At 38.1% G+C, this 14472-nt stretch overlaps 2 protein-coding genes across 2 annotated transcripts; both read left to right on the top strand.

Moving 5' to 3' along the window:
• The first annotated feature begins 7570 nt into the window (after positions 1 to 7570).
• ciao2b (cytosolic iron-sulfur assembly component 2B) lies at positions 7571 to 9952 on the top strand. Its single transcript, XM_043245953.1, is given in 6 exon segments — positions 7571 to 7816; positions 7940 to 7975; positions 7978 to 8018; positions 8417 to 8542; positions 8616 to 8661; positions 9551 to 9952. Coding segments are annotated over 6 exon segments (477 nt in total). The 5' UTR covers positions 7571 to 7689; the 3' UTR covers positions 9652 to 9952.
• A 2050-nt stretch (positions 9953 to 12002) lies between these two features.
• rrad (Ras-related associated with diabetes) lies at positions 12003 to 13981 on the top strand. Its single transcript, XM_043245952.1, is given in 6 exon segments — positions 12003 to 12214; positions 12318 to 12670; positions 12760 to 12833; positions 13084 to 13288; positions 13481 to 13664; positions 13666 to 13981. Coding segments are annotated over 6 exon segments (1104 nt in total). The 5' UTR covers positions 12003 to 12017; the 3' UTR covers positions 13757 to 13981.
• The last annotated feature ends 491 nt before the right edge of the window (positions 13982 to 14472 follow it).

The raw sequence follows: 14472 nt of genomic DNA, 5'->3' as shown, positions 1-14472 counted from the left end.
AGAGACTGTGGCGGGTTAATCGACATCACCTGAGCAGTATGAAGTGAACAGGTTCTCAGAGAGGTGCGGGACAGATGGTCTAGCAACCATAGAAAAGCCCTCTGGTTCACGTCGGCTGCGGCATTCTGCGCACGCACCGGTGATAAGATGTTTGCGCCTACACTGCTCTAATCTCTGCTGCTGTCTGAGATATATTTCAATTGGATTTTACAAGAAGAGCACCTGTTATTGTTTTTTTTTTTTTCTCTAAGCAACATCAAAAGAGCAAATGAATACAAAACACACTTAAGGTGAACATTTTTAAATGAGAGAAAATAGGTTCGGTCGTTTGGAAAGAATGAGTTCGCTTGTGATTTTTTCCCGCTTTCAACCATTTTGAGAGCTGTGGCGATGAGACATTGAGAGTGCATTACCTTCCCATGTGAATCTAGGTTTGTCATTAGCCCAACCACCCTTTCATTATTCATCATTAACATCAGAAACTCTTTTTCTATTTGTTTCGGGGGGAAGGGGTTTGTAGCCTGGTGGTTTCGCTCCGAGTTGACAAGTGCCCTTTTTTACTGCTGTGTAATTTTACTGCTAATGAGTTCACCGCTCGTTTTTTCTTTGAAAGGTGAAATTCTATTAAATAAATGAAAATTGTAGGACATTCTTTGATAGGGCAGTTTCTACACTTTTCAAGGTTACTCACCTTTTTCTGGTTTAGAAATGTAGCATTTTAAGCCTTCTTGGTAAGTGCACTAAAATCAAAAGTATAACTTTGTCGCCGAGCCTAATGATGTTTTCATTTACCTGCAATGTTGTCTTTATTGGTTTTTCTCATAATCATCCCAGCTGTCAGTATCATCTTCCTCACAGTCATGCACACCCCGTTAGCATGACCCGCATATGCCTGTCTGAAATCAGGAAATATTTACTGACAACTGTCAAATGAAGTCCGGTGCATCTATCTACGAAGAACCGAAATGAAAATTTCACTATTTAGTATCTGATGAAATAAATAAAAATGACAAATCGGTAACGTGCAATGCTATTTATTTTTACAAAAGCGCACAGCCTGTGTTTTAACAGATTTATTTAGAATAATTAAACTTCAACGACAAAACTAACTTATGAAGAAATATAATTTGGTATGGTAATGATGCCGTGATCAAAAACGTACATTTCTGTATCCATATACTGAGTACTTTTTCATTCATTCTCACAACCAGCAACCACTTTACTTTGGGTATTACTCTCATGAAAATAGAAGGCACTTGAGAAGGATACATTTGTGCTTTTCTCCACCCAGAATGCAAATGTGGAGTGCAATTAAATGCCCATTCTTTATCAAATTTGTTCTATTTGTTTTGTCAATGAAGTCTAATGATTGAGAATAAAAGCATACTTAAATAAAATCAGACTTTTGTTTTGCTTTTATTGCCTCTGGCTTTTGTTCTGTTTAAACCGCATCAATATACGATGCAGTATCGAGTAATATAAAAAAAATAATAAAAAGCAGCGGTGTCCAAACATATGTCTGTTAGTTTAAATACACTGTTTGCGGTGTCCACAGATAGAAATTCAGTCATCTGAGAACTAAAACTTTCTGCAGAAATGACATAATCATTTTCATTTTGTGCAAATGCGAGATTAAAAAAGCTACTCTTTGCTTTTGCGCCTTCCATTTGTGAAATAACATGAAATTTCAATAGGCAAAGTCATTAACTTTTTATTTTTTTTCCCTCCCAAAATGTGTGTGGGTAAGTGAAAATGAAAAGTCTAGTCAGCTCAGCCAAAAGAAAAATGCCTCTTGACAGTCTGTTTATACACAAAAGCAGACTGGCACAAATGCACTGTCATCTCTGTGTGTCCATTTGACCAAATATGTCTCATAACCTATAAAGAGCGAAGGAAAAAGACAGACTCTGGGGAGGAGCAAAGAGATTTTCTGGATCCAGCTGGGATGAAGGCAATCAATGATAGAGTGGTAAAGGAAATTTAAACGAGTCGAGAAAAATTGTTGGGGCTGTATAAATAATATATTTTGCGGAGAAAACATTGGATCTGGGAAACGAAGAGAGTGAAGAGGCACTTAAGAAATGAACACCTCCTCAGTCCAACTGGACACGTTTTATTTGTTCATTGTGCATGTTTTAAATGTTTTTATTTTATTTTAGCTCAGAAACTAACGGACGGAAGTATGTTTTGATATCATGTGATATCTGATGAATCATTGAGTATGGTTAACTACATACGCATGTTAATAATTTGAAGGATAAACAGCATATTCATGTCTCGTGTAATAAAGCTATAACGTCATAATGCGTTTCCATGCTGGCTTATTTATATTCACGATTGTTATAGTTTTTATTAGTGTTTGAGTTTTTATCTGATAAACCTGCAGTTAAAAACCTGAAATTAAATAGACCCTCGTGCTTGCTTTTATCTCCACGAAATAAATTTCGCTCCAAACTATGCATTATTAGTTTCAGACAGAAAAGCTTGTAATTATTGAAATTCAAATTTATTTTAAACTATAAAATTTCTCTTCCAGGACCGAGATAAACAGCCTGTTTGCTCCCTGGTGCTGCTGGCTTTGTACTATCTATGCATGCAGCAGAGCTTTCAGAGTCTTTCTAATTAAACTCGTGCAAATGCACATCTGCATGCATACAAAGCATAATGCGCTTACAATCATTTTGAAGTTATGAAAGTGTTTTCCGTGTTTGTGTTTATCCAGTACGATTCCCCAAGGTAGAATAACCTTCATCCAGCAGAAAGCATCTTAAAAGAAAAGTACCAAACATACCTTCATTGCTGCGTGCTATTTATGGAAGTTACTGCAGAAGCTGGATTTCATATACAGCGTTATATATCAAATACATGCCTACTACCATTTATTATTGATATATCTACACGCCGTATCTACAGAGGACCACATAAAAAATGTGCATCGATACATAGCTTCCTACCTTAATGCCCATTTAAAAATTAAAAGCCGCTGCATGCGTTCAATACAGAAAATTTACCTTTTTATGCCACTTTTTTAATGCTTGTGACAACAATAATTGTAATAGTAATAGTGATGGTAAATATTTCAGTCTGGTCTGACTCGAGACAAAATGAAAGCGGTGACTCGCTCTTCTCTCCCCTCTGTGCCCAGTCAGCTGAACTGCTGAAGAAACTGGCTGCAGCTGCTTCAACCCAGTGATTCAGCCTGTCAACCCTGCTGGAGAAGGAACCAAAAACACTGTGACATCCCCAATGCCAACACCCTCAGCATTTTCAATGTCCCTGAGAACCGCTCAGTCCAAAGTCTGCATAGCTGTCAGCACATTTTGCGCATAACTGTTAAAAAGTGAACAAGTTTTAAGTATTTGTGCTATATTTACGTATGAGTTTAATTGAACGGGGACACGTTTACTTATATTACTTCGCAGATTTTTTTTTTTTTTTTGTTTAATACAAACATAAATGTTGTTGTCTCGGTTATTGATTCTCGGAGGGCTGCTATCATATTAATACAATATTGCTGATATAGTTGCAGCATTTATATTGCTAGGATAACGTTTTGAGAATCTTAGTGAGATTCAAATGAGTTTCATGTCCATATTTATGTATTAGCCTTCAATCTGCATCAGGGTTGTCATCATCCTCCTAAAAATAAAGGCTCTTTATTGGCTTTCATTAATGGTTCCATGGAGAACATTTAAAATTCACAGAACCTTTCCGGTACACAAAAGGTCATTTGAATGGTTTTTGCAATAATGCCATAGAGGAACCATTTTCTGTTGCCTAAACAAGCTTTCAGTAAAACGTTATTAAAAAGACCTATTTTTTTCTAAATGTAAAGATCGCTATAATCTAAAAAACATTTCCACTGAAAAAATATTTTGTGCAAAGGAAAGACACTATAGACGTCAAAGGTTCTTTACTAAACCACCGTTGACTATAAAGAAGCTTTATTTTTAATAGTGCACCGAAAGCTTCATTGGTGAACCGAAAATGGCTCTTCCTTGACATCGCTGTGAAAATCCCTTTTTTGGGACCTTTATTTCACGGGCTTATGTTCCGATAATCACCAGCCACATTATCCGGCACTTAAACTGTTTATTTGTAGTTATTATTGTGTTCTTTAGTCAGCATCATTACCTCCTCAAGCAGAACAGAGAGGCAAGAGTATCAGATGCATAGGCTCAGTGTGCTCCAAAGAGTGTGCATCAAGTTGGCTCTCCACCAGCAATCTGAGTCTTTAATCAGCAGTGTGGCTGAAATCCAGAGTAAACAAATGAATCTACCGCAAGACTGAATATCTGTAATACCCTCAGCAAAAACCTGTGGTTAACCCTGGCACTCTGAGAGAAGTACGGCCCGCCAAATATGGCTTAAAATCTCTGTCAAAGTCATTTGCGAAAACATACACCAGACAAAACTGTGAACTTGTGAACGGCTGTGACTTTGGTTAAGAGGTATTTGACTTTCTGACTAAATGGGAAGGGATCCTACGGAGGAAAGTCATTATGTGCATAGTTATGGCAGCGTTCAGCTAAATGGGTCAGTACTGTTGGGTTAGTATCTGCGTGGCACACATTTCTCCACTAATATACATCCCCCTCATGCTCACCAACCCTGACAATGATATTGTAATCCATGACTTGTTTCCTACCAAGTTATGCCCTCATTTTAAAAATGCATGTGTCCCTCACTCACTCCGTCGGCTATTGTGCCTCATACCTCTTATATCAAACCTGTTCATTTCTTATTCATCACAACCAGCCTCTCAAAGCTTTTTGCAGGATTTTCAAGTCTCTCCCTGTAAAGTTTTGAACAATTTCTGCTATTATAAATGAATGACAGACCTACTTGCACTTAAAATGTCAAAAGCACTCAACAGGCCCAAGACAGGCCCGGATTCGAGTTTTATTCCTGGCTCCTGTGCGAGGGTCGTGACTCTCAGCGGGGTGCAGTCAGGTGACCTTCAAGGTCCTCACACGCGAGTTAAGTCAAGTCATCTGTTGAATGCAGCACAGATTGTTCCAAAGCGGTTTTGCTGTACTTAACAGGCAAAGATACAGAATTAATGATGCAAACTTCGTCAAATATGAGGCAAATCCTAATTATACAGTAAACAGCTCTATCGAGACAAAAATGTTATTGTTCAGCTCCAGTCGGTTTAGTGAAAACAGTAGTGTAGTTATTCAGAGCAAGTCAGTATTGATTCAATTAACTATTCCTATAGTAGCAGTTTGGAGGTTGCAGAACATTTTTCGTGTCACTTTCGGGCTCAGCTCAGTTCAAGTTTTGCTCTCATTTAAAATCAATAATATTACTGAACATTAACTGTCTCTTAAACTACCAACAAGGCAATAAAGAACACGTGGTCACGTGTTTATTTGTTAAATGAAGTTGCATTGAGAGGCGCATCTATCTGTTGAACGTCTGTTAAAAATTAATAGCTATTTCGAGTCAGCAGCTGATTTCTTGCAAATCTCAATACTTGGACGTGGGTCTGATTCTGGCATTGTAGGAAGAAATTGAGTTTGTTTTCACATTACCTTAAATAATCCTCTTATTCGTGTTCAACCAATGAGGGAAGGAAGAAAGAAGGATGTCAGAGATTATCTGCTTTTCCTATCAACTGGCATTAAACCGAGTGCAGATTGCTGCAGTCCTTGTCATAATGAATAAATGGCGGGTGTTGTCGTGTAGTAAGACTGCCCCCCTGTGGCTCGGTCGTTTCTTCTGTCGCTTTGCCCTCAGATAAACCGAGATGCTGAGATGAAATTAAAATCGGCTCAAAGGGCCTCTTTTTTCACATCCTCGCTCAGATATCTCTGAGAATCGGGACGTTTTTGAGAGCGGCTGTGGGGTTTAATCGTTTGCTCTGGAGGAAATGAGTCATTTGCTATTTGGAGACAGCTGAAGATCTTCAGACGCGCCAGCAGACCTTCCACTCTTGAAGCTCTCTGTATGTGTTTGCATGTAGGGCTCATTGTGTTTCATCTCACACAGCTCTTGCGAAGCTTTGCCCGCTCTATCTATCCATCCAACTTCTAGTGAAAGTTTTTCACTTGACGTGAGACTGTATACCAACAGAAAGGTCTGTTCTCACTCCACATGAGAGTTATTAAATAGTGGCAAAAGGACAGCAATGACAGCAATTGGGACATTAATGTAAATTTGTGTGTGTGTGTGTGTGTGTGTGTGTGTGTGTGTGTGTGTGTGTGTGTGTGTAATGATTCAGTAATGTTTTTGAGACAAGTGGGAGCATCTTAGAAAGGCATATGTTGTTATTTTAACTTCTTCTTTATTTGATTGGAATATTTATCATATATTTATATTAGTTTATATATATATATATATATATATATATATATATATATATATATATATATATATATATATATCACATTTATCAGTCAGGTCTTAAAAACTACATGATGTTTATAAATATTGCAAGGGTTATTATTTTGATGTCAGATTATTTGAAGTAGCAACAATAGAAAGTATGTGCAGTTCTAATAAAATATATTCACAGATGTGAACATCATTCAAATATGTTTCAAATAACACTTCACGCTTCACGGCTTTGATCGATACAATATTTTGAAATGTAAAAATGTTTTCCTGGAAAGAAGACAGTGGTTGGAGAGCCTTAATAATATACTTTGTTAATTTTCTCCATATACCGTTAACCTTTAACCTGGACAGATGCTCACAGAAGCTGTCAGCAGGTGAATGAAAATCTCTTTACAGGCCAACGCAGAGCAGCGCAGTCAGATTTATAGCCTCGTCCTTTTGGAAAAGAGCCTGAAATAAAAGAACTTGTCCATTAAATATAGCATGTGACTCTCTTGATAATCTCTTTGTCTATAAATCCTTTGTGTGGATGATTCAGCATCTCAGGAAGAGACTCATTATGAACTGATCAGTGGCCAGATAGTAGTGTGCTGCTTTAAAGTGATCTATAATTTAATAATGTGCGCACTGCTTTCTCAAAATGGCAGATTTTGCTAAAAATAAAGAAAACGTTAGGAATGCTTTGAAACAACAAAATCAAATTAAGAGGCTATAACAAGTAAGAAACACAACAAATATGAAATAGTGACGTATGAGTTCCCTGCTACTGTATGTTATTTTTCAGGGGAAAGAGTCCTGTCCTCAAATCATGAAGTCAAATCATATATATATATATATATATATATATATATATATATATATATATATATATATATATATATATATATATATATATATATATATATATATATACATACATATAAAATGTGCTGTATATGTATCATCTTTATTCCTATTGTTTGGACTAGATCTAAAGGTATTTATTATTGTGTAAGAAAATGCTGGCTGTCTCAAGCATTGGGTCATATAGCATAAAATTGCTATATTGCTATCACCCTCTTAATCATTGTATTTTTTTATTTATTATATAGTTGAGGCTGGTCGTACAATGGCATTTATTATTTTTTGTTGTTGTTATCGTCGCTGCTGGTCTTCTATATGCTGTTTAAATAAAAATCGTTTCGTACTTTTACAAACCTTTATTTTGAAAAAAGGGTATACTGTTTCCGCTCTGTAACTTCCTGCTTGCTTGTTTTCGACTTCGCAGATGCGACTACGTTAATTACGGTCTAGTGTCTTGATATAGTGTGTCGGTTGTGTTATAATCGTGTCGTCGAGGAGGTAATAATGTCAGGGGGAACTCGACTAGAAAACGCCAATCCTCTGATATTTCAGCGATCAGGGGAAAGAGTCCTGACTTCAACTGATGAAGATGAGGATGTAGCGGATCCCATCGATGACAGGGAGATCTTCGATATCCTTTCAAAGCACGACACCGAGTTAACTGCTTTGACGTGCAAATTATTTGCGAAAATGACAGCTGTACAAACTGCGTTATTTCAGAAACCTCATTTACGTTCAATCTTAACATGTTTACATCTGATCAGATCGATCAATGACCCTGAGCACCCGCTTTCCTCGAAGAGCTCAATGTCGTGGAACAAGTGCGCGTCAATGTGAGTCTGATCTATCTATCTATCTATCTATCTATCTATCTATCTATCTATCTATCTGTCTGTCTATCTATCTATCTATCTATCTATCTATCATCTATATATGTATCTATCTATCTGTCTGTCTGTCTGTCTATCTATCTATCATCTATATATGTATCTATCTGTATGTCTATCTATATGTCTATCTGTCTGTCTATCTATCTGTCTATCTATCTGTATGTCTATCTATCTATCTATATGTCTGTATGTCTATCTGTCTATCTATCTATCTGTCTGTCTGTCTGTCTGTCTGTCTATCTATCTTTCTATCTATCTATCTGTCTTTCTATCTATCTATCTGTATATCTATCTATCTGACTGTCTACCTATCTGTCTATGTATCTTTTGTCTGTGAGTAGGTGAATGATGAGGAGAGCACCGTGTCCGTGGAGTTCACTCCGACCATCCCACACTGCAGTATGGCCACACTCATTGGCCTGTCCATCAAAGTAAAGCTCCTGCGCTCCCTTCCTGACAGATTCAAGGTAATTTAATCTTACACATTTTAATCTTACGTAAGGCTTTGGGATTGCCGTCTAATTGTCTTCTTGTTGTCAGATTGATGTTCACATCACGCCTGGCACACATGCCTCTGAGGATGCAGGTAAACGACCGATATACAACACAGAACAAGTTTAAAGAGACACACTTCACCCGTAAATGACAACCCTGTAATCACTTATTGACCCTCCTTTATGAGTTTGTTCCCTCTGAATACAAAATAAAATATTTGAAAGAATGTGGGTAAACAACAGTTGACAAACAGTCCCTGTTGACTTCCACAGTGTGTGGAAAAATACTACGGAGGTCCGTGTACATGATGACAGAATATTTCATTTTTTACCTAAACTATCCCTTTAACCCTGTAAAATAAAAGACATGTAATGTAGTCTGAAAATGGATCAGTATCAGTATGCAAATGTGTTTTCTTTTACATTTGAGACATCACACTTTTTCATGATAATGATGAGCATGTTTTACTTTATACATAAATTAATAATAAACAAGGTTTTTCTAACAAATGATGTACGAGTAATCAAGCGAATCTAAGCTGCTTCAGTCCAATAACTGTTCATCGTGAAATTATTACTTATCATTATGTTATATTTTATATTATTATATTTCCCAGCCTAAATGGGTATGGTTGTAGAATTAAGCCTTTTATACTTACTAATAAAAATATAAGCTATCATTCAAAACTTTGTGCAGGTGGCTTGCCAGCAGCATGTTTTGATCACACTGTTAAATTCACGTGTAAAACATTATACAGTAGGCTTTATATAGTTTAGGTCAGAAATATGTTTTATATTACCCTGTTTTTATTTGATAGTGCCCATATTTCTTTTGAGACACAATAACTTTATTCACGGTGCACAGATTTAAAACTTGGCAGGATGTTTTTAATCACTTGCACACTGCATGAAAGGACATTTTCAAAAATCCTAGATAGGGGCACTTTAAAATAAAAGTTGACTTGTGCTTTTCTTCTTCAGTCAATAAGCAGCTTGCAGACAAAGAGAGAGTGGCAGCAGCTCTGGAAAACTCTCAGCTGCTGGAGGTGGTCAACCAGTGTCTGTCCACCAGAACCATGTGATCCCAAAAATCCTGCGTAGTCCTCACACGGATCAGGATGAACTCCTACAGGCAAGCCAGTAGGTAACACCGCTTCTGATATATATCTAGTGCTCTACTCGACGGACAGCTCCGGATCAGGAGGACTTGTATGTGGACATGCCATATATTTGTGAATATGTTCAAAATGACTTTTCAAAGAAAATGGAGAAAGTGTACAATAGAAATAATTTGCACTGCTATGTTTTGTACATCTTGTTTTTGCCAATAAAAAAGAATATTGTGTTTAATTAAAAATGTTCAATAAACATTCTTAAACATAAGCAAACAGTATTTTTCTACAGCCTTTTGTAGAGCGTAGTGAAGTTTCAGCTGCTTGTGATTAATAGGTAACTTTAAAAAGCTAAAAAAATACATAGAGATGATTTGTATTCTGTGGTATAAATATAAAATTTTTATAGATACAGTGTATCAAATAAATGGCTTTACTTATATATGGATACATAGAAAATCACTACTTTTACACTAAAGCTATTGTTAACCTTCATCAAAGACACACTTACAGCGCACTCTACATTTGGAGAGACAGACATTCAAATCAGACGAGGGTGTGACAAAAATCACATTTTCTTAAGATATTTTTCACAAATGACAGTCTTTAATACATGACCTGTGTTATAAAGTAATGTTTGAAAACTTGTTTGTCTTATAAAAGTCTGAAGGGTAATAGCCTGTCTAAGCCGAATGCAGAAGACCGTGATGATGCACGTACTAAAATAAGCACAATAGTTTTGCGGAGTCTGTTTAGATTACACTTGCTTGGCTTTCAAGTCACAAAAGTGCTTTCACTAGCATGCATTAAAAATGCATGATAGATACTATTTCACGTAATAGAACTCTTATTCAATAGTTTTGTTTTTTTATAAATTACCAGACAAGCTAACGCTGCAAGTCTTTTTTTTTTTTGGCCCAGTCATGAAAATAAACACTGAACTTTGAATATTATTTATATATATATATATATATATATATATATATATATATAGAGAGAGAGAGAGAGAGAGAGAGAGAGAGAGATTTTTTTGTAATTTATGATTATTTACTTTTCACTTGTCATACATCTGCGCTATAAATAGAAAGGATATACATGTCAGGATATATCAGCACAAAAAGAAAAGCTTATATTGTTAGTACATATACATGTTCGTGTGTGTGTGTGTGTGTGTTTGTGCGCGTGTGTATTTGCCACATATACCATATAATTTAGCAGCTAGAGCAGGCTATAAAAATCCCAAGTCATCACAATACATAAATATCTTCATCATAATAAGTTTGAAATCGGTATAGCATAGAAAAAAACTTACGTGTGGTGCCTGCTTTCTAATGATTTCAAGTTAAATATTGAGTGAAAATAAACATAAAAACTCTAATAGAATCGGATCTGATAAAACATGTAGAAATATAAATTGCATGCAATTCATGTATTATACAGTCAGCTGTTAAATGACAGTCGAAAACGTGGAAAACACCTTCTATTATAGTTGTGAAATAATAAAGTTAAATTGTATTGGCTGGGCACAGGTTGATACACCTGCTGGTAAATCCTGTACCTAACAATACTACCATACACCACTAGGTGGCGACATTAAACCACCTACAAATGTACCCCACTAATACGATCAAAGACGATTTTGCCCTTGGGAATTACAGGAAGATGTTGTGAGCACGCAACAAATATAATAAATGATAATCTGACACCGGATACCAATTATGATTCTAATCAGAAAATCTCTTCAAGTGATACCTTTGGGGTTAATTGCTGATACCAGATCATTTTCTGTGACATTTTGGTGATTTCAGTTTATAACTGTGTTTTACAAAATCCTATAACGTTAATGTCTGCCAACCTGTCTGAGCCGTTTAATCGCGTTACTGTACAATACAATTAAAAACAAGATTAAAACAGATTCTGGGGAACGCCGAATACAGCAGCTACACACATAGCCATACCTTTCCTAAATGAATCGAAAGTAAAAAATAATGTCATTGAAATATATTTTCCCATATATGGTTAGGTGCCTGTTCTCCCAACAGCTACGCCAATTAACAGCCTTTTCACACGTTGCCTTTAAAATCGCGGATTTTGCATAAACCATTTAAAACGATCGCGACGAAAAGTAACACCAATAAGTGAGTACGAATGCGCGCGCCCTGTTTTTTTTTCACCCGTGAAACATTTGTCACGCTCGGGCTACACGCCTTTACCTCCGTGCGCCGAAGAGCTGTAGTAAAAGCGGAACATGATTCAGCCCCTCGTCCGCGCGCAGGGGAGGGAAGACCCTCGCAGAATTGTGAATCACACGCGCCGGGGCCCGCTCCTCCCCCAAAATGATGTTACTACTAGAAGAAAGACGCGTGATCCTCCGGGGCGAGCCCTCCCTCGGCCTGACGTCACTCGCCAGCATAAATAAGGGCTCCGTCTCATCACCGATCATAAGAGAAACCCTCGGCGGACGGGTAACGGCGTTAAACGGACTAACTGGAATTGTGACATTTAACGGGAGGCTTTGCGGGAGCAGTCGCACGTGAGTAGCGTTTTGACGCGTTTAACATCTATAGGCAGCTGTGAGTTTACGCCGAAGTGCCGTCGCGCAGTGCACGTGCCGTAATACGCTTTCACACGGACAGGTTTGGAGTCATGACTTTGAACAAAGGAGACAAGTTGAGGAACATGGACAAGAGGAGAGGCAGCATGCCGTTTCCCCTCCACCTGCAGAACCTGCACAGGAGGAGCATGCCCGTGGACGACCGAGAGCTGCGCTCGATGCCCGAGGCTCAGCCCAGCCTCCTGCGCTTCGGTCCGGCGGAGGAGCACAGGAACAGCTGCGTGTCCGACTCCTCCGACTCTGTCATCTCGTCCGGCAGCGACTCCGAGGGACAGGTCTACAAGGTGGTGCTCCTGGGCGAGCACGGCGTCGGGAAGTCGAGTTTGGCCAGGATATTTGGAGGAGTTGAGGACAGCAACGACTGCGAGGAAACAGGTAGATGCCTCGGTTTGTTTAGTGCTTGAATTAAGGAGCTTGTGCAACATTGCAGATGTCTAATTGTGTATTTTGCACCTTCGTGTCAGGAAACACATATGACAGATCCCTTGTGGTCGATGATGAGGAGACGTCAATACTTCTCTATGATATATGGGAACAGGTAAGGAAAGGGCATTGAGAGTAGTATTTATTTTAAATAAATTGTTTTTTTTTAAATACATAGTATAAAATGTTTTAAATATTTAACCAAATTAAAATTAAATAATTTTAACATATACATTTATTTATATGTTTAGACAAATGTAACAAAAAAAAGCTAAAATGCATTACAAACATTAATGTGATTGTCACTAGTCATGATAAACATTATCACTGCAGCGCATAACCATTCTTTTTTCTTTTTCCTACAGGATAACAGCCAGTGGCTGAAAGATCAGTGCATGCGTATGGGAGACGCCTACATCATCGTGTACTCGGTGACAGACAAGTCCAGCTTTGAGAAAGCTTCAGAGCTACGAATCCAGCTTCGCAGAGCTCGGCAGTCTGAAAACATCCCCATCATCCTGGTGGGAAACAAGAGTGACTTGGTGCGGTCCCGAGAAGTTTCTGTAGATGGTAAGATTTCACCCGACTTATTCTGTTTGGTTTTTCTTAATCTGGGAGATAGAAACAGTCTATGGACGGAGTCAGGTTGTAGATGTTTTGAAATAACAGCCAAGAGGCACAATAAAGATGATGATGATGCGTGAGTCGTCGCCTTCCCTCCGGTGATGGAGTTAATGCTCCTTTTTCCCCTCGTCTCTCTAGAGGGCAGTGCCTGTGCCGTTGTGTTCGACTGCAAGTTCATCGAGACCTCAGCCTCCCTGCACCACAACGTGCGCGACCTCTTCGAGGGCATCGTCCGACAAATCCGCCTGCGCAAGGACAGCAAGGAAGAAAACGCCCGCCGCATGGCCAGCTGCAAGCGTCGGGAGAGCATCAGCAAAAAGGCTGCGCTTCCTGGGCCGCATGGTGGCCCGGAAGAACAAGAAGATGGCCTTCAGGCAGAAATCCAAATCCTGTCACGACCTGTCAGTGCTATGAAAAACCGGACTAATGTGCCCTCAGATACCCACGACCAGAAGCTGTGTGTTTTTCATCCTAATATGAGGACTATTTAGTTGTACAGATGAATATGAACTTGTTTTGTAAACTGAGAAGAGATTATATATGAAAGGAAGCTGACAAAATCAAATTGATTATGTTGACCGGCATGAGGCTTTTTATTGTCACGCTACTTTTTTTCTGTGTTTCGCTGCCTTAATATGTATAGCTGTCAAATTCTGCATGTAAATAGGAGGTAAACCCATCGATCACGGTGTTTTTCCCTTTGAAGAGCTGTGGGTGTGTTTGCACAAAGGCGAAAAGAAATAGGTTCTTTTTTTCCTTTATGTGGACTAGAGCTGTGTCAGAAGTCTAAAGGATGAGCACAAGTCATTTTTCTTGTCGAAATATGTGGAATCAAATGTTACTTGAAACTGAGTGCGCAGGTCGAGTACACTCAGCCAAGACACTGAACTCGAAGGTTTGGGGGGCAGGATAGGGCAAGAGGCAATATAAATAGAGTGTTTCGATATAAGAGGTCTGATAGGGTTATTCTGGCATCTATGCTCCATGTGCAAATGAAAGACATAGAAGCAATAAACTATGTGTTGTGGGCCGTTTTTAAAAATGTTTGATTTGCACTTATCGCCATTTAATATTATTGAGTTGTTAATTTTGTTACATGTTTACAACTGGTTTTCTAATAAAAGATCATG

Source organism: Puntigrus tetrazona, chromosome 7, assembly GCF_018831695.1.
Source record: "Puntigrus tetrazona isolate hp1 chromosome 7, ASM1883169v1, whole genome shotgun sequence".
NCBI lineage: Eukaryota > Metazoa > Chordata > Actinopteri > Cypriniformes > Cyprinidae > Puntigrus > Puntigrus tetrazona.
The sequence above is the reverse complement of the archived record's forward strand: the minus strand, read 5'-3'. Positions and strand labels throughout refer to the sequence as shown.